The sequence below is a fragment of the Lutra lutra genome, chromosome 8, assembly GCF_902655055.1.
Source record: "Lutra lutra chromosome 8, mLutLut1.2, whole genome shotgun sequence".
Classification (NCBI taxonomy): domain Eukaryota; kingdom Metazoa; phylum Chordata; class Mammalia; order Carnivora; family Mustelidae; genus Lutra; species Lutra lutra.
The window spans coordinates 90,839,581-90,865,115 of NC_062285.1; the positions used below are offsets into that span (position 1 = coordinate 90,839,581).

A 25,535-nucleotide genomic window follows, 5' to 3' on the forward strand; every position below is an offset into this window, starting at 1 on the left:
CCCCTGCAGGAGTCCAGATGCAGGCCAAGTACAGCAGCACGAGGGACATGCTGGACTTTGATAGGGACACCGTCATGAGTGTGTCATCTCGAGCCTCTTCTACGACCCAGCGGCCAGAGGCTGGGCACACAGGTACTCGGTCTCCAGCTGTCCAAACTGGTCACTCTTGAGCAGTATGTGAGATGAACTATGTCTCTGAGGAATGTGCAAAGTGAGGGAAGGAGAAAGTGTTTTCATGACTTACACTTATATGTAATAACTGTGCATTTTCCATAATTTGTGTGCCATGTATACAACATCTGAAAAATTAAACTCTAGTAGATGCACAGATCTTGTTTTTTCTACGATTATGTTGTTGGCACAGTGGTTTGCAGTCAAGGGTGTGTTGTTTTTAACAAGTCAGTATAGTGTACAAAAGTGAGATTGTATGTAGAATTCAAGCACTGTTTCTGTCCCTTCCTGGATTCCTGTGAAGGCCAGATCCAATGCTGCTTTGTTTGCCATCTGTGATTTGATCTGGAAGCTTGGATTTATAAAGGCTATCTTTTTGCTAGTTTTGAGCTCATGCTTTAGAGGGAGGTTTCCAAGCAGACACACCAACCCTGGTGTTCTGCTGTCATAATTCTGCATCTTGAAGTTGTGAGGTCTTTGGAGAATCATATTGGGTTTTATCATCTGTGAAATGAGAGGGGATTAAAGTAAATGTTTTCTAAGGTCCTTTAGCTCTAAAATTCTGTTATTTGCTGATTAAATAGTGGACTCAGATGCAATTAAATCCCATCTCATTCCCTCTTATTATTTTTCAGTCCATGGGAGAGAGAACTCCCATACATAGAGAAGGATCTTATTTCCTGGGCAACTCAGCATATATATATATATATATATATATATATATATATATACACACACACATATGTATATATATATATATATACACACACATATGTATATGTATATATATATATATATATATATATATACACACATACATACATAAAACAGAGCTTATTAACCTTATACTCCAACCATCTTATAAGAGAGATGCTTTATATATACAAGTGCTTAAAATAATTCTAGGCACATAATACTCATTATATACATGTTTACTGTCAGAAACATTTTATCAATGAAGAAACTGAGAACCCAGTATACTTAATTTGTCCAATATCACAGTTTTTTGTTGTTGTTGTTGTTTTAGATTTTATTTATTTATTTGTCAGAGAGATAGCACAAATAGGGGGAGCAGCAGGCAGAGGAAGAAGCAGGATCCCCACTGAGCAGTCAGCCTGATGTGGGTCTTGATCCAGGGACCCTGGGATCATGACCTGTGCTGAAGGCAGATGCTTAACCCACTGAGCCACCCAGGCATCCCCAATACCACAGTTTGTAAGCAGCACACCTGCTTTTAAATCCTAGTCCTGTTTGTGTTCTACTGTGAGGTCTTTCCACTAGAACTTAAGTCACATTTCTGCCTTACTTTGGCTGAGTTGCCCAAGGAAAAAGATCCTTCTCTATGTATGTGAATTCTGTCTTGTAGGGACTGAAAAAAATATATTTTTATTACTATGTCAGAAGGTGAATTATTGGAAATGAAAGTATAAGTTGGAAGCTAAATGTAACAAATTAAGTATTTTATAATTCAATTCAAACACTTCTCTTATAAGGTGGTTGGGGTATAAGGTGGACAAGTTATGTAAAGATCTTGCCATATTGCAGACACACCAGAAATGTGCATTTTCCTTCAATATAGAATTCCTTGAGAATTCCCAAGTGCTCTGTTTAACATTTTTGTGTCAGCTGACATCAGAGTGAGTCTCACTCAGTGACTGCATCTTAGTATGTCCTTTCTCTTTTGACAGTCAGGTTTCCTTTACCTCTATAAATCTGGGCCCACACATTTTCACTGTTCTCTTCCACTTCTCCTTTATCACATAGCTTTTAGGTTTTCTTCCTTTTCCCTTGTTAAACCTTTCCATTCCCTTTCTATTCACTGAGTGATTACCACCTGAGACCCCCTGATGTGACGTTATTTTTTTCTTTTTACTAAACCCTCTATTAAGCTGTAAGAAGATAGTGGGGACTTCCAGCCTCCTTGATGGGAAGCAAATGACAACATTGGGATGTCAGTTTCTGTGGCCACCGGATATGTGTAATAAGATACGTTATATTTCCCTCCAACAAATCCTGTGAAGAATCAGCTCTCAGGGCTGTGGTTTTAAGTGGCTTGTGTATAACTTCATTTTTCACCTTTGACTAGAGCCAGGAACTCTCACAGGGATTGGTGATCAGCATAATCAGGAACAGAGTGTACAAATAAGTTCTACTGAACTCAAGGGTGAGAGGTAGGTGGGGCAGGATGAAACACCTGAGCGAGAACATCTGGCAATCTTTCCATAGAAGTGGAAACTGAAACAGTAGGAGTAGAGGTTACAAAGTGCCTTGAAGGCAAACTTCTGTAAACAGTTATCTTACCCTACACATATGATATCTTGTTTTCATCTTGTTATAAGGCGAATATGTAGAGGAATGTCCCTACAGAAGTTTAGTTATGTCTTAGAAAAATGATTTGATATAATTTTTCTTTTAAAAGTAACAGAGCAAAAATTGTTCCAAGAATATTTTGGCAATGCAGAAGATTTAAATTCAACATAATATTGTGGCATCATTATGAATGAATGGAAAGTTAAATTTTTTTCTTTAGAATTAATAAAGATAAATTATGTTTACTCATTTATTTTTCTGATTTTCATTTTTCAATATAAAAGTTATGTTCATTCTTAAAAATGCTAAACAATTAAGAAGATAAAAAGGAAAAGTGAAAGACAATGTCCTCATACCGTCTTTCCAAAGAAAGTTCATGTTCAGGTCATGCTCAGGTTCATGTTATGCCAGGTGTATTGCAAAGTACTACAGGTATAATGCCAAATATGATAGGATGCCTGTTTATAAGGAAACTTAAAAGTCTAGTAAAACTCTTAGCTATGCAATAAGTATGATAAGGTGCCACGATGGAAGTATATACATGATACAATGGAGAGCCTGGTCACTTCTATCTGGTAGGGGTAGAGGAGATTGGGCAAGGTTTGAAGGAGGAAATGGCCATGGAGTTGAGTTGACTTGAAGAGGTTCCACATTATATGAAAGCAAAAATGGGATGGTTTAAAGGCCTGGGCTGCTATAGTCAGACAGATACATGAGAGAAAAGTTTGGAGGTCTTAAGTAACTTTGTGTTTTTGGAGAACAATAAGCAATACAAGCAGTATGGAAAGTTAAAAAGGGTCTATTATATCATACTCAGGAATTTTGATTCTACGTCTGTAAAATGAGCTCATGGAAAGATTTAAACAGGGAGTAACATAATGAGTTTTGTGTTCTTAGAAGACTGCCTTGGCTGCAATGAGGAAGATGAATTGAAGGAGTAGGAAACTCGATGAGCTAATAGGTAGGTATTTTGCACTAGTCTAAGCATAAGATTAGAGGAACCTGAATTGAAGTAGCATGAAAATGAGGAGGAGGAATCAGAAGCTGAGGAGGTAGAGTTTAAAGACTTAGTGACTGGTTATGAGTGAGAAGACAAGGTAAGAAAGAGCATAGGTTGACTAAGTCGGATGTTATGTAAGTGGTGCTGATAACTAAGATAGAAGCTACAGGAGGAATAGGAATGATGTTGAATCCAATTTGAGTTTGAGATGCCTGGAACATACAGTTGGAGTTACCCAAAGACCCTTGTATATGCTCCATGGAAGGACAAGTAAGGATCCCGAGCTCCATTTGTATGTAAGAATTGTCAACATTTTGGTAGGAATTAAACTTTCTGAGGATGAGCAATATCACTGAGGATGAGAAAGGAAAATGAAAAGACGAAAAGCCCAAAGGAATAGAGTACCAAGGAGAGAATCTTAGGCAATATACCAAGTGAGGTGGGGGAGGGGATGACTGAGAGATTTCAATAAAAGTACTAAGAATGAATGTTAGACAGCAGTAGAAGTGGACCAGGAGAGAGAAACATTAAGGAAGCCATGAAACGATACTCTCCTGCAAGACAGAAAAGTCAATGGTAATAAATAGTGAATTTAAAAAATAATAAGCAATAAATACTGCAGAAAGTTCAAGTAAATGGAAGGTTAAAAACAATTTGTTGTTTTAGCAGTAAGGAGAAAAATAGATTATTGGTAATTTTTAATAGCAGGTGTTTGAAAGGACCATAGTTTAAACAGGAAAATAAATACTTTGTCACTTTCTTTTTTAAAAATTTTCTCTCTTTTCAGGAAGCCAGCTATAAAGAGAAAAGATAAAGTGTGAGATCTGAGGTATTATGAGTTTGCATGAATGCATCTTAATTTTTTTTTTGAGATGGGAGATTCTAACTCAATTGTAGCTTGAAAAGAAGTGCAGCAAAAGCAAATCACAGTAATAATATACCAGAGAGAGAGAATAAAATCACTGATGAACTAGAATTCTTACCTAATCTAAATATAACTTATCAAAAGAACATGAAACTTATTTGAGTTTAAGAAAAAAATAAAACCCTTTAATGATAAATTCAAGTTCTACTTTCGCCCCTACTGATATTAATTACAATTATTCTCAAATTTTTTCTAGCTTTTTAGCTTCATTTCCTCTGCTAAAGCATAAATCTTCATTGAAGTGTCAAAGCATAAATTGATTCACATCACATCTAATTGATTCCACGAATCTTTAGTGCAACCTACTTAATATCAAGTGGTATGGTAGGCATAGGAGACCTTTTTTTTTTTTTTCCTGTTGAAGTATATTTGATGGCAAAATGCTACATTAGTTTCAGGGTGTGCAGTAAGTGGTTTGACATGTTCATGCAATTACATATTGCACAAGAGGAGCTACCGTCTACCACCATACAGCACTATTACAATAGCCATCCATTACATTTTCTTATGCTGTTCCTTCTTTCCCTTGACTTACTCATTCCATCGCTGGAAGTCTGTACCTCCCACTCCCCTTCACTCATTTTGTCCATCCTCCCACTTGCCTCCTCGCTTGCAACCATCCATTTGTTTTCTGTATTTATGGGGAGACCCTATTTTTAGGTGCTTGAAGAAATGGAAGGAACAATTTGAATCAATTATAGGGAAATGTTATGTAGTGCTATTGGATATATGTAGGAGACCGCAGAAGTCAATAGGGATGAATAAGTTACTGACTGCATTTACTCATGTGGGTATTTTTTTTAAAGATTTTATTTATTTATTTGACAGAGCGAGATCACAAGTAGGCAGAGAGGCAGGCAGAGAGAGAAAGGAGGAAGCAGGCTCCCTGCCGAGCAGAGAGCCTTATTCGGGACTCAATTCCAGCACCCTGAGATCTTGCACTGAGCCGAAGTCAAAGGCTTTAACCCACTGAGCCACCCAGGCGCCCCTCATGTTGGTATTTTTGAATGAGATGACATTTGCTCTTGTCTGTAAGGCAGAGTCCAAGTTTTCCAGCTAGAGCAAGATGGAAACTAGCTGTGAGGACTACATGTGCAGAGATAAAAGCAGATAGGTGAGAGCTAACTTGGTGCAGTATATTAATGTGTAAAATGAAGACAGACAAGAACTTAAAGGGAAAAGGAGAGGTGTGAATTTTGGCTTGGAATTTAGAACAGGATAAGATCATTTGGGAATCATCAGCAGATGATTCAAACACAGTGGCAAAGTAGATTATTGGGTCGAGGAATGGGAGGGCATATGAGGGGGCATGTGGGCAGATGAAGCTAAAAAGTAGGATGAGATTCTACTATGCAGTGTCTTATATAGCATGCTAAGAAACTTTATTTTTTTTTCCTTAAGGAAGAGATTAAATTTATACTTGAGAAAGTTCACCTTGGGGATAGAGTGGAGAATGTATAATTTAAGGTGGCTATTCCTGAGATATTTCATAATAAAGAAGTGAAAAGTAGTAAGCAGTAGAGTTTTTCTACAATTTCATAAGGAACTGCCATATAAGCACAAATATTAATGTGGTATTTGTTGGAAGAATAAGAAAATGATTTAAAATATTCAGATCTGGAAGGAGAGTATTAGTACTTCTGGCTCCATCACTTACCAGCTGTGCAAACCAAAGCAGATTAGGCAATTCTTAAGTACTAAAAATCCAAACCAGGGTTCAAAATTGTTCCATCTTAAAAATATTTGGATGAGTCAATGAACACTACAGCATACATAATATACTCAGGAGTTGTTATCAGAAGCTGTGTGTCCATGGGTAAGGTAGCTCACCTCCCTAGGACTCAGTTGCCTACCTGTAAAATGGGGACCATAATAGTATCTATTCATAGGCTGTTATATGATATGAAATAATGCATTCAAGGCATTTATCTTAGTAACTCCAGGAGTGTTAGCAATTGTTATTAATAGTGATGCTATTTTTAAATTATATCTCATAAATGAAACTCCTTAATTGGGATATAAAATTGACTCAGCTAGATTTTAGTATATATACTAATATCTATATCTATATATCTCCATATATAGATATATAGATATATTTGACTTTCTAATTGCCATGAGTTGAAAACTTGATGATAATCTGGAAATAGCTTATACATTTTTGGATGTATATTCCTTTGAAATTATAGGAAGACCAACACCCATTTACTTTTAGTGAGAATGAAAATATCAAATATTTGAAATAGACTCATAAGATAAAGAAAACATGCATTTTCACAAACACTGAAAAATACTCTTAACTCATGAAACCTTGACCATTCTCCCATGATGAGATCTATTATGTGCTGTATGTGCTTAAGGAAACAAAGAGAAGTTGCTAAAAAGACAACATTTACAATTTATTTTTTAATTTTTAATTTTTTTTAACAATTTTATTTATTTAATTGACAGACAGAGGTCACAAGTAGGCAGAGAGGCAGGCAGAGAGAGAGGAAGGGAAGCAGACTCCCTGCCAAGCAGGGAGCCCAATGCGGGGGCTCGATCCCAGGATGCTGGATCATGACCTGAGCTGAAGGCAGAGGCTTTAACCCCACTGAGCCACCCAGGCGCCCTGACAACACTTACAATTTTAAAAGTATATCCAAAGTCAGATATCCAATGAGCAATATCTCATGATTAAAATATATTAAAAGTAATTTCTGAAATATTATGCACTTTGTCACCAGTGTATTCCCCATTTGTTTGTGAGTTCTGGTCAAGAGGAAATATACAATGTGTGGGGTTAAGCACGGCAATTTAATCCTGGTTCCACCCCTGGTTTGCAATGTTGCTTTGCACAAATTATTTAAAGTCTCTTTGTTTTTCCTGGGGCACCTGGATGTCTCAGGTCATGATCCTGGGGTTCTAGGATGGAGTCCCCCAGCAGGCTCTCTGATCAGCAGGGAGTCTGCATCTCTCTCTCCCTCTGCCCCTCCCCGCTGTTTGTAGGCTCTCTCTCGCTCACTCTCAAATAAATAAATAAAATATTAAAAAAAAATAAAGCTTCTGTGTCTTTCCCAGCTTTTATTATGCTTTCTATTTCAGAGTCATACTAATAGATTACATCTGGTAATATATGTTTCATTTCTCCTAAGCTCTGGGAATGGAGGTATATAAAATGTCCCCTTTCTGATGCCTGTGGAAGAATAACTGGTCAAGTATGAAAGCTCTTCACCTACCAAAGTTTCTTATACCTACAAAGGAATTTGTGTTCAAAACTTGACCTTAGCACTGTAGCCTTTTATAGTATAGTTATAGTAAAAGTATACAGGAAAGGGTTGTTTTTCTCTCTATATATCTTATTATTCCTAAGGATGTTTATATCATTCCTTGCCCTGTCCACACCTTTTTCTAAACATGCCTCAGGAAACAGAATATGGGTTCTCTTCCAAAAAATAAATCACAATAAAGCCAAGCCAAACTGAAGCACCTCCCAGGCAGCTTATTTTTCTTATTTTAGGGTGGGTGTGGTCCCTAGAGAGAGACTTCATTCTGATCAAGGCACTTGGGATAAAATTTAGGGATATTAAACCTAAAGTTAGAAAAATAGAGGGAAAAATGGCATAAAAAAGTTTCACTTTTTTTTTCCTTTTGTTTTGGGTATAGAATTTAGTGATTCATCATTTCCATATACCACCCAGTGCTCATCACAAGAGCCCTCCTTAATCCCCATCACCCATTTAACCCATCCCTCCACTCTACTTCCCTCCAACAATCCTCAATTTGTTCTCCATAGTTTAAAAAAAAATGAAGGGTATCTGTGTGGCTCAGTCATTAAGCGTCTACTTTCGACTCAGATCATGATCTCAAGGTCCTGGAAGGAGCCCGGCATGGGACTCCCTCCTCAGTGGGAAGCCTGCTTCTCCCTCTCCCTCTGCCCCTGCCTGTGTTCCCTCTCTCTCTGTCAAATAAATAAATAAAATCTTAAAATAAAAATGAAACTTTCAGCTCCATGGTCTTTCCATCATGGAAGCCAGGTTTCTAGGAAATTGCCATATGTGCTCTAGAAACTCCCTGGGGTTGTGTTTTTCTCAGTCCTGACATAAAACAAAGAGATTGTGAATATTGAGAAAGGGAGGCAAAAGGGAGAAAAGGAAGGAGGAGGAAGGGAGAGAAATAAAGAGAGAGAGAAGAATCAAGAGTAGAAAAATTTCCAAATGACCAGGGAGAGATGACTCATTGGAAGAGAATTTTTAAAACTTTGTTCCTTAGCAGAAGATATCATATACTTCTTTGATCTTCTGTCTTAGAGACAATCTTAGGAAGGATGATCTGTTTACACAGATATAACTATTATTAAATAATATTCTAATTCCTTAAGTCCATGCCCTCATTCTACAGTAAGGATTTAAGATTATTCCTTTTGATCCTTTGGACAGAAGATTAGCACTTCTGGTGCCTGAGTATTATACAAGGAAAGATGGGTTCTTAAGGGATCATTTGGTGATTTCCACAGGTTGTTCTTTTCCTTTACCCTCTTATTAAATAGTAAGATAATTTTGGCCAGGGAAATAGCAACTATAAGAAGGAACGACATTTAAAAAATAGTTTATGCCTGGGGTGCCTGGTTGGCTTAGTTGGTTAAGTGACAGATTCTTGGTGTTGATTCAGGTCATGCTCTCAGGGTCTTGAGATCGAGCCCCGTGTCTGGCTGTGCTCAGCACAGAGTCTGCTTGAGATTCTCTCTTTCCCTCTCCTTCTGCCCTTCCTGCTCATGGTTGCTCTCTCTCCCTCTCTCAAATAAATAAATAAATAAATAAATAAATAAATAAAATACTTTTAAAAATAGTTTATGCCTTTCAGATGTGTACTAATATAAATAGGTTTGAGCAGGGATAGACAGGCATATAACAGACATTTATATATAAATGACACACTCATTCATTCAATGTTAATTGAGCTTCTTCCATCTGATGTTCTAGGTGCTAAAATTGATGTTCTTCTAGTGAATAAACAGACTATAATAACCCTCTCCAAAAGGAGCTTACTTTCTATAGCTATAAACCAAAAGAAATGAGTAAGGTATATCATATACTTGATGGTAATAAGATGTATGGAGAAAGATAAAGCCATCACAGTGGTGGGTCCACATATGCACTGGTATTTCTGAAATCTAGAATCATCTACCTACTTAAGTTTCTTGGGATACACAGAACTTTCAAGAGACTTATGGTTTGGAGAGGATGTTTAGCTCAAGCTGTATTCTGCCCTCTGATCTTGTTCTTTTATGTTCTGGTGACTTGAGATACTCTTAAGGTCAATGCATTGAGAAGCCAACAATTTCCAGGAAAATTTAGACCAAACTACTTAGGCAAGCTAATTGAAAGAAATAAGAGAGAAAAAAAATCTCTCCAATATCTGTTCATGTTTCAGAATCTCACACAAGTCTGAATAGAGACCAATATGGCTAGAAAATGAATTTAGCTGAATCCAACTTCTGCTGTCAGAAATACTGCTGAAAAGTCAATAGAGTTTTAAAAAATCAGTGAAGTGTGACTATAGCTAATCCTCTGTGCCTCTATAAAAATTACATAGTTAAAGTCATATTAAGTTTTTACAGTTTTATTCTTTATTCATTTACTCATTCAAATACGTTTTCAGCCCTTATGTGCCAGGTACTACTTTCAGTACTGGAAATATACTCGTGAACAAGACAGACAAAATTACTGTTTTCATGGAGGCACCTGGGTGGCTCAGTTGTTAAGTGTCTGCCTTTGGCTCAGGTCATGATCCCAAGGTCCTGGGATCTAGACCTGCATCAGGCTCCCTGCTTCTCCCTCTCCCACTTCCATTGATTGTGTTCCCTCTCTCACTGTGTCTCTCTCTGTCAAATAAATAAATAAAATCTTAAAAAAAAAAAAGAGATTACTATTTTCATGGAATGTACCTTCCATGAGAGGGAGGATATAGAGGAAAACAAACACATGAAAACCATGAAAATATTAATAATCTAATTTTTAAGAAAGCTATGTAATGGTGTTATGTATTCGAAATGAACTCATGGAGTTCTTTCAAGGATGCACATTTAAATGGAAAGCTGAGTATCAGGGAAAAGCCCACCAACAACTTGCTGAAGGTTAACTAACAGGGAGCAGAGGCAGCCCTAACTCCAAAGGTACGAGGACTGGGACAAGTTTGTTTGTTTCAAGGACAAACAGAGACCATTGTATGTAGAACACTTGAATGGAGGGAGAGTAGTTCAGAAAAGGGTGCAAGAAGTAGGTAGGGTCCAGAAGAAAAAGACTCTGGCAGAATTTTAAGTGCGAAAAGTTATTGGAAGTTTTTAAGTTGGGAACTAACATAATCAAATTTCAATTTTGTTAAAAAGAGAAATCTGAATCTTCACAAGAAATGATTTGGATTTTATTCTAACTGTAATGCAATCCACTGAAAATTTTTAACAGACATGATTAAGGGAAAATAAGATTCACTTTTTAAAATATATCAATCTTGGGGCGCCTGGGTGGCTCAGTGGGTTAAGCCGCTGCCTTCGGCTCAGGTCATGATCCCAGGTCCTGGGTTCGAGCCCCACGTCGGGCTTTCTGCTCAGCAGGGAGCCTGCTTCCTCCTCTCTCTCTGCCTGCCTCTCTGCCTGCTTGTGATTTCTCTCTGTCAAATAAATAAATAAATAATCTAAAAATAAAAAAATAAAAATAAATAAAATATATCAATCTCAATGTCTGCTCCATGATTTTTCCTTATTTTCCTACTAGATTGTAAATTCCAAGGGATAGTAATCACATTTTCCATTTCTATCTTTCCCACTTATCATTCCCCACTTGGAAATAATGTGTAACACAAATCTCTGTACGTAGACTACATTATGTAGAGGACTTTGCTAAAGAGGAAATGAATTTGTATGTCTTTAATCTTTTAAATTCAAGTCCTAATGAAGTGAAACACAGGTCTTGGAGACTGATGGAAGTTTTATTGAGGTTGTGGCTCTCCCTTTGTTTCATTTTAATCACAATGCTAGATGCTACATGCACCTCAGAGGTTGAGGTGTGGGAGGGTCTTCCTTGTCTGATATCACAGGTCATTTAGAATGACGGCTAACTTCACTAGATGATGGATTCACTGTTGACTCAGTAGAGCCTCTGTAATTAACACCAGGCAAACTCGTGGGGGCTTAGCATTTATTATTTAACTGTTCAAAATTGAGTTAGCTTAGATTCGTCCTTGATAAACTGATGATCATGTCTCTTTATAATCCATTTTTGCAGAGATAGAAATCCAATGCACTAAAAGAGGGACTTTCAATAAAGAAATCCCAAAAAGGAAAGAGTAAAATGATCATTTCTCATTACCAATATGCTATTTTCTTTTCAGTGGAAGCACATATGGAACTCAGTGGCAAGGTGTTTTGCAAAAGTAACAATAAATTATTTTCATCTCTTCTCTGATGATGTGAAAAATTTTTCCCTGTTCAGGCATTCACATGTCTTTCATAACTCGAATTTTGACAAAAAGAAGGTTATGCACACAACCTTATAAAGATGAGGGCAATGTATAACTTGACTCGGTGCTAAGTAGAACTGAGGGTGTCAGGGTTATGGAAATGGACCAGGCACGTGAGGGAACCCTGCTGTGGAAAGGAGTCTTGGCACTGAGCCTTCTGACAGTGGTTCCAAGGACAGAGGGAGTGTTATCTAGCCTCTGCTTACTGTTGCTCTTCTCCAGAACCAGCTCTTCTGACTTACTGGTGGAATGGATCCAAGAGAAAGACAAATTGAAATCCTGCCTTTTCCTCTCTGTTCCCTGCAGGACACCGGCCTCCCTCTTCAGTTTGGCGTCCAGTGGCCCTGACCCTGCTGACTTTGTGTTTGGTGCTGCTGATTGGCCTGTTAGCCCTGGGCCTTGTGTGTAAGTCTGCACTCTGACTAGGGGGAGGACCATGGTTCTAAGGTTTGTCTAGGATGAGAAATACTTGTTATGGATTTTTTTTTTTTTACTTTAATTCTGGAGCCTGTGGATAATTCAATGCACCTTATTCTATTTTTGTTGTTGTTGTTGTTGAAGATTTTATTTATTTGTTTGACAGAGAGAGAGACACGGAGAGAGGGAACACAAGCAGGGGGAGTGGGAGAGGGAGAAGCAGGCTTTCCACTGAGCAAGGAGCCTGATGCGGGACTGCATCCCAAGACCCTGGGATCATGACCTGAGCCGAAGGCAGATGCTTAATGACTGAGCCACCCAGGCGCCCCTCAATGTACCTTATTCTAAAGCACTTATTGAGATGATGAGCAGCGAAAGCAGCATTAAAATACAGCAATCACTCGACAGCTAGACTTTTACATTCTGTTTGAGATAAGCAGGTTTTATCTGTTTGTCTACATGCCAATATTTTAAATCAGCAATTTTTTTTTTTTTTTTGAGCAGGCCAGGGGAGGTCTCTAGATGAGGAGGAGCAGAGGGAGTGGGAGAGAGAAAAACTTAAGCAGGCACCAGGATGAGGGCAGAGCTACACCAGGGTCATGACCCTGAGATCATGATCTGAGCCTAGATCAAGAGTCAGATGCTCAACCGACTGAGCCTCTAAAATCAACAATTTTTAATGAATGTATGATTTAGCTCTCTTTCATTCTACTAAACAGTACAGGCTGTGGTTTTTGCTCTTAGTATGCATGGCTCAGTAGCTAATACAGAGAGGAGATTTTGTTTATAGCTATTCCCCTCCTCCTATAAGGAGAGCAGAATAGGTTCTTAATTTCTACAGTATTTTTCAAAAATTTCAGGAAATTATAGAATCATTTTGCAAAATCTTGTGAAAACTGAAAAAGGAAAAATGCATATGAAAAAGTCTTTTATTTTCAAACATGGAAGACAAGCTCAAAAGTAAAAAATAAATAAATAAATAAATAAATAAGAAAGTGGGTGAATTTGCTTCATGAGATTGAGACCCTACAGTAATGTTTCCTGACCAGTTGAAGAAGGTGGCTTAAGGTAAAAGGTTACATTGAAGAGCAGGTCAAACATTTGGTTTTTCTAAGAAATGTTTGAACTTTCCTTCATTACCGTAACTTTTTAAAATTTAAAAAAATGTATTTCTTAGTGTTTCTTTCATGGCCTCCCAATTATTACTTCATTTTGATATAATTTGTTTCATAACCACCATTCTTTTTAGGGATATAAAGCAACTTTCATGATTCATGAAGGATTTCTCTATTTAGATTTAGAAATCTGGAGCTTAAACCTAAGTGTTGAAATTTTCTAGCCAAGGAAATTAAGGAAATTGCTTGTTCTCACTGACCCTGGTTGGAAACTATAAGATAATGGAAATGATAATATGACTATTTTATGAATGAATGAGATAACTATATGTGGTACATTTTCAATACTCAATAATCAATATAATAATCAATAGATACATGGATTTGTGGTTTTAGGTTGAGCAGTGGTTTAAGAGTATACACAAACTATTTATTGAGCAATAGATATGGTTAAGGAATTGAGTCCTGAAGTTAGAAACTTCATAGGACTATGATTCTACATTTTCAGACAAAAAGATGGATTCAGAGATATTAATTTGCCCGAGACAATGCAGTTTATCATGTGCTACAGTTCAACTTGAACACAGGCAATACGAAATCGCAGAGCATGAGATCTAAACAATACGACGTTTTGTCTTCCCCACATGAAAAAGTAGAAATAGAAATGAAAATGTGGCCTGTCCAGTCTGACTTGGTAACTTGGGTTAGTTTTTCAGTTCTACCAGCTTTCCAATACCCAGCAAGACAGCATTTCTCACAAGGAAGAAAGATTGGGGAATCTCTCCCGACAGCTGCAGTCTCTCCAAACCAGGAACAGGAAGCTTGCGGAAATCCTGCAGCGTGTGGCTGAAAAACTGTGTCGTGAGCTCTATAACAAAAGTGGAGGTGAGTAGGGATCGCTAAGCGCCCTCTGCTAAAGTTGGCTCCCTCAGGCTAGTTGTCATTATATAGCTGACCTTCCTATCCGAGTGCCTGGGAGTCACATGTCATATAGTTAATTGTCTGGCAAGCTTCATGAAGAATTTGGGCCCTGGGTCATCCCCCGTCATTGGGATTGTTTAGTTTGGATACGTCTGTGTTGTAATACATAAAGGGATTCTTCAAACTCAGACATTTTAAACAATAAAAGCAATTAATGTCCAATAACCAAAATAACACTACAAATATATAGCACAGGGTTATTTTTCAGTTTACCTCGGCACCTAAAGACCTACCAGTGGTATACATTTCATAATATGTTTATACACTTTTTTCCTTAAGAATTTAACGAGCTCATAAAATTTCTCACATTTCAAGAATCATATGGGGATCAGTTTAAAAATGTTGAAGGGCGGAATCAAATTACAGTTATTTAAATCCACTGTGCCTTGTCTGGGTGCCATAAATTGGCATTTCAGTAATAATGACAATGCCAGTGGGGATGAACCATGCTTTGATAATCATGTCAGGACAAGACAGGAAGCATCACTTCATTCTTGTACCTTTCCCTCCCATCTTTTGGGGGTTTTGTAGCTTCTAACTCTTCAAGTTAGCCTTCCCTTCTGTTCCACTCATCTTGCATGTATAGGAAACAACATACATTCTAAGTCACCACTTTTTATTTTTCTTTTGGGGACTTTAAATTAGGATGAAGTCTTCCTCTTCCACTTCCCACACTAACCAGAAGGCCAGATTGCGTGGTTACCCAGTGAAATAACACCCACAAGCACATTACCACTTCTCTAAGTGATTCTTCCCCACATGATTAATGATCTCATCGGTCACAGTTTTTTTTTCTTTTCTTTTTCTTTTCTTTTTTAACTTTAGTGAGGATGGACACATGGAATTGAATGTATTTAAAATGTACAACGTGATGATTTGACATACATACACATTATACAATGATTATCAAGTTCAAGATAATTAATATATCTACCACTTCACATAGTTTTGTTTTCTCTTCTTATGTTTCTGACAACCCACTGTGTGTTTGTTGGGGGCCATGTCATCAAAAGATAATCCAAGTTTCTTTGAAACCAGTGGTCTCGGGAATTTACATCTAGCTGCATAAAGACAAAAAGAAGACTGTGTATACAAATAAACTACATTTTGTTTTAATATAAAATCTATATGCAAATGTATTCATGATATTCCTGTTCCCAGGAAAATGTTCATAAAGCTTTGATTTGATGTTAGTTCTCAGTGTTATTCTGCTTCTCTCCATTTCTTTCCCATTATCCAACCATCCATCTACTCTGCCACACAAGGTAAGATTTACTGAGCACATACTGTTGCATATGATGCAAAACATATACAGATTTCTGCCCTCATAGACCTCTTATTCTATTACAGTGATGGTAATAATCAAAAAAGGTAAAATAAGATGATTAACTTGTCCCAGTTTGCTCAAATCTTCTCCAGTTTTAGTATTAAAAGTCCTACAATTTGGGAAAGCCTAGGTTTTAGGCACGCAAGAATGGTTGGCCAAACTAAATATAATATATAAGAAGGTAATCAATCCTATGGAAAATGAAGTAGATAAAGTAGGAGGCATCAGGATTCCGGGATGGTGGGTTGCTAATTTACATAAGGATACCATAAATTCCTAATTAAGATAAGGGTATAGCAGCAAAGATTTGAAGAGTTAGGGGGGTTAGCTATGTAAGCATATGGAGAAAGAATAAGCCAGGTAGAGAAAACAGGAAGTGCCCTGAAGTGTGAATGGAGGTGCATATTCAGGGAACAATATGGAGTCTGTGTGCCTGAAGCAGAGTGAGGGAGGTGAGACAAATAGATGTGGTAGTGATTATATATTGCATTAGGTGACATTACCAGGGATTTGGCTTCTATTTTGAGCAAAGTAAGGATTCATTACAGGATCTTGAGCAGAAGAAATATAGATCTGACATGAGCATTTTAAGGCTCACACTGCAAATATGTTGAAAATACACTGGAAGGAGGGAGAGTGAAAACAGAGAAATCACCTAAGAGATGGCTTTTGTAAGTAACCCAGGAGAGAGATGATGGTGCCTCAAACTACGATATTATCAGAGGAGATGAATGCATGATGGAATAAAAGGGGACATGAGAGAAATAAAGGAGTCAAGGATGGCTCCAGAGTTTTGGGGCAAAGCAATTAGGAGAGATGTGATCAAATGAAATGGGGAAGAATTCTGTGGTTATGAGTGGGGAAGTTTAGGGAGCAGGAGTGTTATTTTGGGCATGTTTAAGTAGAGATCTGAATAAATAGGTATAAGGTCTGGGTCAGAAATATGAACTGACATACAAAGGCATCTCCTCAATTATTTATTTATTTTAAACTGTTTTACCTTAAGGAAGGTTTCCAATATACAGAAAAAATGAAAACAATAACATAATATCCAAGTGCATGTTGACCATTCAACTTTTAACATGTTAACATTTTGACACCGGATTGTTCTTAAAATAAAGACGTTTTTATGGAATGATTGAGTTCCCATCTCACCATCAGGGAGCTGATTACAAGTGACAACTCTCAAGGGCTCAAGTATCCTCATCAAAGTTAAAACCATGGCTCTCAGGGACTAGTTCTTATACTTATGACCTCTTCCTCAGTAGTCCATCTCACCCTTGACTTCTGCACTTACTTTGCTGACTTTGGTGTCCACCTTAATTTCTGACAATGGAGATTTATCATTCTAAATCATACTTTGCTTAGTATTTATGTCTTTTTCTTCTAAAATTTTATTTACTTGTGTTTAGAATAAGAAAAGGGTCCATATCTTATTGGTATATGTTGAATTACAGCAATCCTTTTATAATTATATAAGAGGATTTTGAAGAAGAAAATTGTGGAAGCTTCAGTTCTTTCTTAAGTATAAGCTGTAATGAGTTTTTGGACATATGAGAAGTTCTTTATGAAATTGAATATCCTCTGTGGGTTGAATTATATAGGGCAAGAATCAAGGAAGTTCTAATCATTCATTGCTAGATTCCAAATTCCATGAAAGCAGGTAGTGTCTGTTTAAATTTTTACCATACACTCAGTATTAATTATAGCTTCTGGCATATGGAGAGTATTTTATAAGCATTTGTCATTACCATTCCTGGGCAATTAAATATCTAAAAGAAAGTACTCTAAATATTAAGAATACTTGAGTCATCAAATACTATATAATTCCAGGACAGGAAAGACGGCAGACCTGGATAGAAAATAGTATTAAAATTGGTTTCTTTCCAAGAGCACAGATGCAGCCCTTGTCCAGAAGAATGGAAGTGGCATGGGGACAAATGCTACCGATTCTATATAGAGAGCAAGAATTGGCAAGGCTGTGAATATTTCTGCATTGCTGAGAATGCGACCATGCTGAAAATAAACACACAGGAAGTGCTGGTAAGATCCTGGTCAGTGCTTGAATTATTCTCAAAAAGAGATCCTTAAAAGAGCTATACAAGAATATTAAGGAGTCAGTGTCCTGGGTGCCTGGGTGGCTCAGTGGGTTAAGCCACTGCCTGCAGCTCAGGTCATGATCCCAGAGTCCTGGGATGGAGCCCCACATGGGGCTCTCTGCTTAGCAGGGAGCCTGCTTCCCTCTCTCTCTGCCTGCCTCTCTGCCTACTTGTGATCTCTGTCTGCCAAATAAATAAATAAATCTTAAAAAAAAAAGTACTTAAGAGGTTACAATTAAAAAAAAAAAAAAAAAAGGAGTCAGTGTCCCCAGACTTTCACCCTTACTGCAATCTCTTACTCCTATTGTTTTGAGTGATTCCTTGAGTATATAAAAACTGTTCTGCTCTCCACAAACAAAACAAAACAAAACAAAACAAAAACCCATAAGAGGAAGCTCTTCAAAATCCCCACCAGTCAGGAATCAAATAAAAAATTCCTTAATTTCTTACCTTTTTTTGTTTTGGGCAAGAAAGGTGGTATTGAGGCAATGTTAGAAAGATGAAAATAGCATTTCCTGTTCTTCTGTTATAAAAGGACAAAGCTTTTAATTGAAAAACATTTAATTAAATCATTACTATAACCTGCAGATAAATATCTTGTCCTCCAGAAATTTATACCTAAAATAGACTAGTTGAGGCAAATATGAAAGTAAAATTATAAATTAACATGTATTAAGTATATGCAACTAAGACAAACTGTAAAATCATGTGATTTTTCCCACCCTTTTAAAAAATATTTATTATTGCCTTTGTATTTAATCCCTTAAGCATTGTATAAGTACCGCGCGCTAACCGTTTGCGCCACTGGAGCTCCTCCCTTAAGCATTGTGACCAATCTTTATCATTGTTTTAGCAGAAATCTTGGCACAGAGTAACTTATCAACAAAGGATTATTTAATTGAAATAAATGCTTCGCTCACTATGCCAATTCTTGTCATCCTTCTAGTTACATCTTAATTCCTACCCACTTTTCTGAAATCTGTGGTGAATGTAACTCCGAAATGTCTCTCTACTAAAATAACATTTTTTGTCCTTTCTCAGCAGCTCAATTTAGGCAGAAAAGGAGGTAATTTATTTGACTGAAACAATGTGTCCTACCGTAAACCCACCTAATTTTTCTTATTCTCTTCATTTCCTCCACCTCTAGCACAAACCAAGGACACAGGTTTATTATAATTGAATTGTATTATATATAATGGTAGGAAATATTGTAAAAGTTATATAGTGCTTTTGTCTCATGCACTTCAAAGATTTATATACATTTAAGTCATTTTCATATGACTTATTTTTAGAACTTTTAATTTGAGGTGTCTACCATAAATTGGAAGTATTTTCAACTGCACTTCCTTTGATATGCCTACTAGCTGACTATTGCTTAGTGATACTTTCATATCTATTTCCAAAGATCTTTTATTGAACCAAACTATGCCATTAATTATCTGAAGGGTTGAGGACATAAAACAAAGTATGTATCCTTAAAGAACTCATAGTATAGTGAAGAGTCAGTTTTATCTCACTCTTGATTTCAGCTCAGGTCAGATCTCAGGGTCATGAGATCAAGCCCCAATTTGGGCTCCCTGCTCAGTATAGAGTCTGCTTGTCCCTCTTCCCCAGCTCAAATAAATAAATAAGTAAATAATAAAATCTTTAAAAATTTTCAAAAAATTTTCAATATAAATATTAGAGAAGGAATTATATATATATGTGTATATAAATACTATACAAAAATATAAATACACATATGTATATATATGAAAAATTTCTTTCTCCCCTTCCTTGTCTGAGACATATGTCATCCCTCCAAATTTTCTCTTACCTCTTTTTGCATTAAAGTATATTCATTGTTCTCTTCTTCCTGGTCAGTCCCTTTGCAGGTATTTATAAAGATTACTCTCCCCATTTTTACACTTTTCTTCCCATATTCTACCATTTCACAGTCAACCCACATCTCTTTGTAAATCCGCCCCCCTGTCTTTTTTTTTTTTTAAAGATTTTATTATTTATTTGACAGAGAGAGAGATCACAAGTAGGCAGAGAGGCAGGCAGAGAGAGAGAGGGGGAAGCAGACTCCCCACCAAGCGGAGAGCCGGATGTGGGGCTCGATCCCAGGACCCTGGGATCATGACCCGAGCTGAAGGCAGAGGATTTAACCCACTGAGCCACCCAGGTGCCCCCCCCCCTGTCTTTTTTTATATAAGTCTTAGCATTTACCCTGTGGCTTGAAAATAATGGGTCATTTATAAATCTTCGTTGATGTGATTCTTGGTTTTAGAATATATTCTTTATATTTATTTAGAATATATTCTTGGTTTTAGTACATATTCAGACTTAGTAAGACAAGATAAATTCTTCAATTTGAACAAACTGACCTGAGCATGGACACTTTTTCCCTCAAGTATACTATCACCTACGTGGGGCAGGACTCATGTCCTGTTTTCCTATTAAAAGTGCTGGCTGGCCCTACGCATCTCTCTAACTACACAGTATAACATCTCTAAACCTAAAGATCTTCTTGTGTGCCTTCACAGGAGTTTGCCATGCCTCAGAGCTACTCTGAGTTTTTCTACTCTTATTGGACAGGGCTATCTCGCAACGGCAGTGGCAAAGTCTGGCTGTGGACCGATGGAGCCCTTTACTCCCCCGAACTGTAAGACTTCAGAACATTTTGTGGGAAAAGAATTTAGTAGAGAACTTAGCTTGAGTGACCGAGTTCAGCAACTTGCTTCAATAAGCATTAATCAAACCTCCACTTTGTATTGGATACTATGTTTGTAGGAGGATGTACAGGGATGTATAATGATAAAGCATAGTGCTTGCTTTTGACTGACTTATAAACCAGTTAAGGAGACATACAAAATGTTAGTAAAATAGTAAGGACAGTTCTCTATCTGGATGCTTTCAGAGTTTTCATTTCAGCCTCTGATATATCTTGGAGCATTATTAAGTATTTGGGATTTGCTGAGTGGGGGAGACAGAGACAGAGACACAGAGAGAGAAAAGAAGGAAGAGGAGGAGGAAGAGGAAGAGGGGAAGAGAGATTTTATGTATGAATAAGCTGAAACCCAGGTTAAGATGGTAACTTGGTAAGACCACACAACTTCACAACTTATCAATACCCAGAGATAATATAAGACCTCAGAATTCCTGGCTTTCTGTGCAGCGTAATAGGGAGCACATTTTTAAAAGTACAGTTTCTGAGGGGCACCTGGGTGGTCCAGTCAGTTAAGCATCTGACTCTTGGTTTTGGCTCAGGTTATGATCTAATGGTCCTGTACTCAGTGTGGAGTCTCCTTGTCCCTCTCCTTTCACTCCCCACCCCCACTTATGCTCTCTCTCTTTCTCTCTCAAATAAATGAATAAATAAAATTTTTAAAAATACAGTCTTGAGAATAGATTTACTGAGGCTATAAGGAGCAAAATTATCCAAAAATTGGTTTTACTTATGTGAGTATTTAAATGAGATTGTGCATGATATCTTTTGAAATAGGTCAATATAATATCTGTTGTAAAATATATTACAATTTGAAGCCATGTTTGGATAGACATCTTTCTTCTCTCTCTATATATCATATGGGATTTATTCTCCCAATAGATAAGACATATTCAATGTAATCATTCTTATTTTATAGTTAATTAAATGGAGTCACCAAGAAAGTAGCTGATTTTTCAGATGATGGCAAAATATGACAAATTTGGATTATAGTATGCATCTTAGTTTTAGTTACAAACGGTTTTTTGTTTTCGATGAACTGATGCTTCTAGGAACAAGTATGGAAATTGAGGGGCTGAAAAGAAAGAGCTTGGTAACCCAATCTCTCCAGTAAATTCATTCCGTGTATCTAGTCTCTAATTTTATCACATTAGGAGTACTCCCTATGTACTTTCAGGGTATTTAACATTTCATTTTAGAAGTAAACTATGATTCAGTGAAACCTTTTTTTTTCTCTCTTTAAGGTTTGAGATTATAGTAGATTTTACCAGCCTAAGAAGCAGAGACTGTGTGACCATCCTCAATGGAAAGGCTTTCTCGAAGGACTGCAAAGAGTTGAGGCGGTGTGCATGTGAAAGAAGGGCAACCACAGTGAAGCCCGAGAGCTTCCGTTAGCTTCCCTGAGCCATGGGTTCTCCCACCATAATTGCAACATCATAGTCCCTTCAAGGAGACTGAAGATCAGAACAGAAGTCAGTCTGTTTATGTGCAGCTCTAAGAGTCTGGTTTCAGTTCCTATTTTCTCCCATGTGGTCCATATTTATACAACAATTCAACAAAAAGGTTGAGTCAAGCAAAGTCAATGCAAAGGATATTTGAAACTTTGGAACATGGAAAAAAAAAATAGGAGAGGCAATTTTTCTGACTGGTGCAAGAGGGATTTTCATGATCCCCAGAACTTCTGAGCTTGGGTTCATGCATGTATTTAGTCACAAAGAAATCCCATGTACCAACAACCAGTCCCAGAATCTCGCAAAATTGTAATTCACCTTCTTGACTTAGAGATCACTTTCTAGTGTTCTTCCTTCTCAATATCTAGTACCATCTTCCTGTTTCCATGTCTTCCTTCATATTTGGAGAAGTGAGAAACTTATTGAAGTAGGGGAAATAATGTGCATAACATTGTTTGCCCCAAATGTCAAGTAGTCTGTAAGAAATTAACAATCATTTTCTATACCATGCTTCTAAATACATAATTAATTCTTTCTGTTTGTTTCCCACCATACTTTTCCCTTCCAGTCTCTCAATAAAGCCCCTATCTGCCATGTCTATGACCTGCTTCCTACTGGGATAATCCTCTTTATTAGAATCTTAACTTTTTCCAAACTTATCTCCCCATATCCATTGAAGAATCCAACAGCTGGGGCACCTGGGTGGATCAGTCAGTTAGGCATCGATTCTTGATTTCAGTTTCAGGTCATGACCTGAGGGTTCTGGAATCAAACCCTGTATCAGGCTCTTTGCTGAGTGGAACTTGCTTAAGATTTTTTTTCTCTCCCTCTCCCTCTCTCTCTGCCCCTCCCCACTCATGACCTCTTGCTCAAAAAAAAAAAAAAAAAGAAGTACTCCAATGATTTTGTCCTTTCCCTAGGAAATTCTTCCAGGAAAGAAATATCCTCAGCTCAGTTCCATATCCAAATTACTGTCCCTGATGTTTCCTTCAGAAAGATTGAAGACCAGAGCAAAAATCAGTCTCTTTATGTGGGTCTATAATAGTTTGGTTTCAGCTCCTATTTTTTTTTCCATTTGATCCGTGTTTATGCCTTTCAGGTACTGGATATTTAATAATAATAAATGTAAATAATGTGAAATGTGTGTGATTGGAGAATAGATTTGTGATTTGGGGACAATTTCAGTGTGGAGATGCTTTTCAAAAATGATAGCAATCTGTGTTTTGGTTGTTTGTGCCTTATGGAGAATTTGTAGGGATTCTACAACAGTACTGATTATTTGAGGAAGATAAATCTTTGAGAAAGACTTCCTGTCTTCAAGAAGATGATTTTAACAGTTTCCTGAGATGAAGTCCTTTGAGGCTAGTTTGCCATCAACACATAGCTAAAAATGAGTAAATAAAATCTCAGTAGGGCGAATTATCCAATAAGGTCATGGAAAGTGGAAGAGAGACTGTGACATCTGCACACATCATTGGTTTCTTGTGTTGTGCCCCCTTGCTCAGGATGCCAATATGCACAATCTTAACAGGGATTACTGCAAATAACACCATCACATCCAGTGACTTTGTTGCTTTACAGATAAATGAGTTTTAGGGGTTTAATGCTAGTGAGGATCATCTAGTATAAATCTTTATTTTTCAGCAATGAAAACTAGGGTGCTTTAGTTTTATTTTCAGTAAACACCTATCACACGGTGAAATGACATTAAATTAGCAAACATATGATAAGAACATTTCTGTATTCATTTTCATAAGACTGTGTTACTTAGCAATCACTACTTGCACATTTCTTCCTTATGAATTTTCCTTTTGGCTTTCTGTTGATTATGAAATTTTTTCAGTGTTGAACAGATTTTGTGTCGATTCATTGTGTCATGCAGAAAGACTGTCTTTGTGGTCATAAAATTAGAGTTTTAAATCTTGTGTTTTGATCTATTATTGGGTGAATCACTTTATTTCACTAAGCTTATTTCATTAAGTATAAATGTTTATAATTTTCTCATGGTGCTGTTGTTGGCTGAAATGAAGTAAATGTGAAATTAGTTTTATAATCCAAATTGCAATATAAAATGTCAAAGATATTAAAAATATGTAAAAAAAGGATTTAGTAATTTTTTTTTAATAGGGGAACACAAACAAGCAAAAACAACCCTTTTTTTAGAGACCTGTATTCTTTAGTAAATTGTAAAGAGGCACTTACATTGGAAGGCTGTGGATAGTACCAAATATTTTCTATGATCAGTACGGATATTTAATGGATGCAAGTTAATATAATAAGGATGTAACAGGAAGTGTGGATGAGGACTTCAGCTAAGCAGTTAAATGTAATTTAAGTCTTGTTACAATAGGAAGAAAATGTGGTTAACCGGAGGAAAGTCAAATGACTTTGTGGACTAAGTTGTAAATAGGGACCTGACACACATTGTGTTGACCCCTGGCGTCCTATATAAGTGCAGTCTAGGGCAGGTTGGATGACAAGGGGAAAAAATAGAATTTGTTTGATGTTTTTGCTATTCTTGACCTTGTTTTTCTCCATCTTTGTCCTCAATCCCATCATCTGTATAACAAAACTCACAACGCTAATCACAGTATGAGCAAATACTCCAAAAACAGAAGACTTGTATGGCACAACATTTTCTCCACAAACTTTTTTAAAATTTAGGAATAGGATATAATCAGGACACGATTTGCTGAGAACATTTTTCCATGGAGAATCAGAGCGTGGCGCCCCATGAATTAATTTTTGGCTGGAGAAGAAGTTTTCTCTTCCAGGCTCTTGTGTGTTTAGGTAATTATGAAGAAATTTCAGGAAAAGTCACATGAGGAACATAGCCTTTCCTGGTAGATCTGAGTTCCCTAGGGTACACAATGAGCTATTTCTTTTCCTGAGGATATTGAACTAGCTCTTGAAACTTATCAACAGGAAACAGGTCATGAGTCCTGCAATAGCAGGAAGTGTGAGAAGTATAAGGGGAGATCTTACTTTGGGGACAGAAGCGATTTTGAAAAAGGTAGAAGAGTCTAGTAGATTGCCTCAGTTTTGGCCTTAATATTTGGAAAGTCAAATACTTTGTAAAGGGATTCTCTCATTTTTGAAGAATGTGGAAAACATCATAATCTGATTTAAGGTGTATGTAACTGTTTTACAAGGTCCATAGGATGTACAGATTTTTAGGATCTAATAATATTATTATTCTATCAATATCACTTTTCTAATGTTTTTCTTTTTTTACACACTTAGTGCAGTTTAACTGTAGCGTATTAAAAAAGCTTTTTCACATTGGTAGGACAGAGTTTTCTCTTTCCTTTCCCCTTTCCCCCACCCTTTTTTTTAAGATTTTATTTATTTGACAGAGAGATCACAGGTAGGCAGAGAGGCAGGCAGAGAGAGAGGGAAGCAGGCTCCCTGCTGAGCAGAGAGCCCGATGCAGGGCTCAATCCCAGGACCCCAAGACCAGAGGCCTTAACCCACTGAGCCACCCAAGCCCCCCTTCTCCCCCCTTTTTAAAGCTAACTTGGATCTCAGTGAA

The 25,535-nt window shown here is 37.1% G+C and overlaps 1 protein-coding gene across 1 annotated transcript; it reads left to right on the plus strand.

Moving 5' to 3' along the window:
• CLEC1A (C-type lectin domain family 1 member A) lies at positions 1 to 23,926 on the plus strand. The gene is made up of 6 exons (XM_047741893.1): positions 1 to 132; positions 12,210 to 12,308; positions 14,144 to 14,320; positions 17,635 to 17,786; positions 20,371 to 20,489; positions 21,797 to 23,926. The coding sequence occupies exons 1-6, from the start codon at positions 18 to 20 to the stop codon at positions 21,945 to 21,947; spliced, it is 813 nt and encodes a 270-aa protein (XP_047597849.1). The 5' UTR covers positions 1 to 17; the 3' UTR covers positions 21,948 to 23,926.
• Positions 23,927 to 25,535: the final 1,609 nt, after the last annotated feature.

Coding starts and splice junctions, on each gene's coding strand:
- CLEC1A (XM_047741893.1), top strand. CDS start 18: ATGCAGGCCAAGTACAGCAGCACGAGGGACATGCTGGACTTTGATAGG. Junction 12,309..14,143: donor GTTAGCCCTGGGCCTTGTGT/GTAAGTCTGCAC, acceptor AACTTGGGTTAG/TTTTTCAGTTCTACCAGCTT. Junction 14,321..17,634: donor GCTCTATAACAAAAGTGGAG/GTGAGTAGGGAT, acceptor TTTCTTTCCAAG/AGCACAGATGCAGCCCTTGT.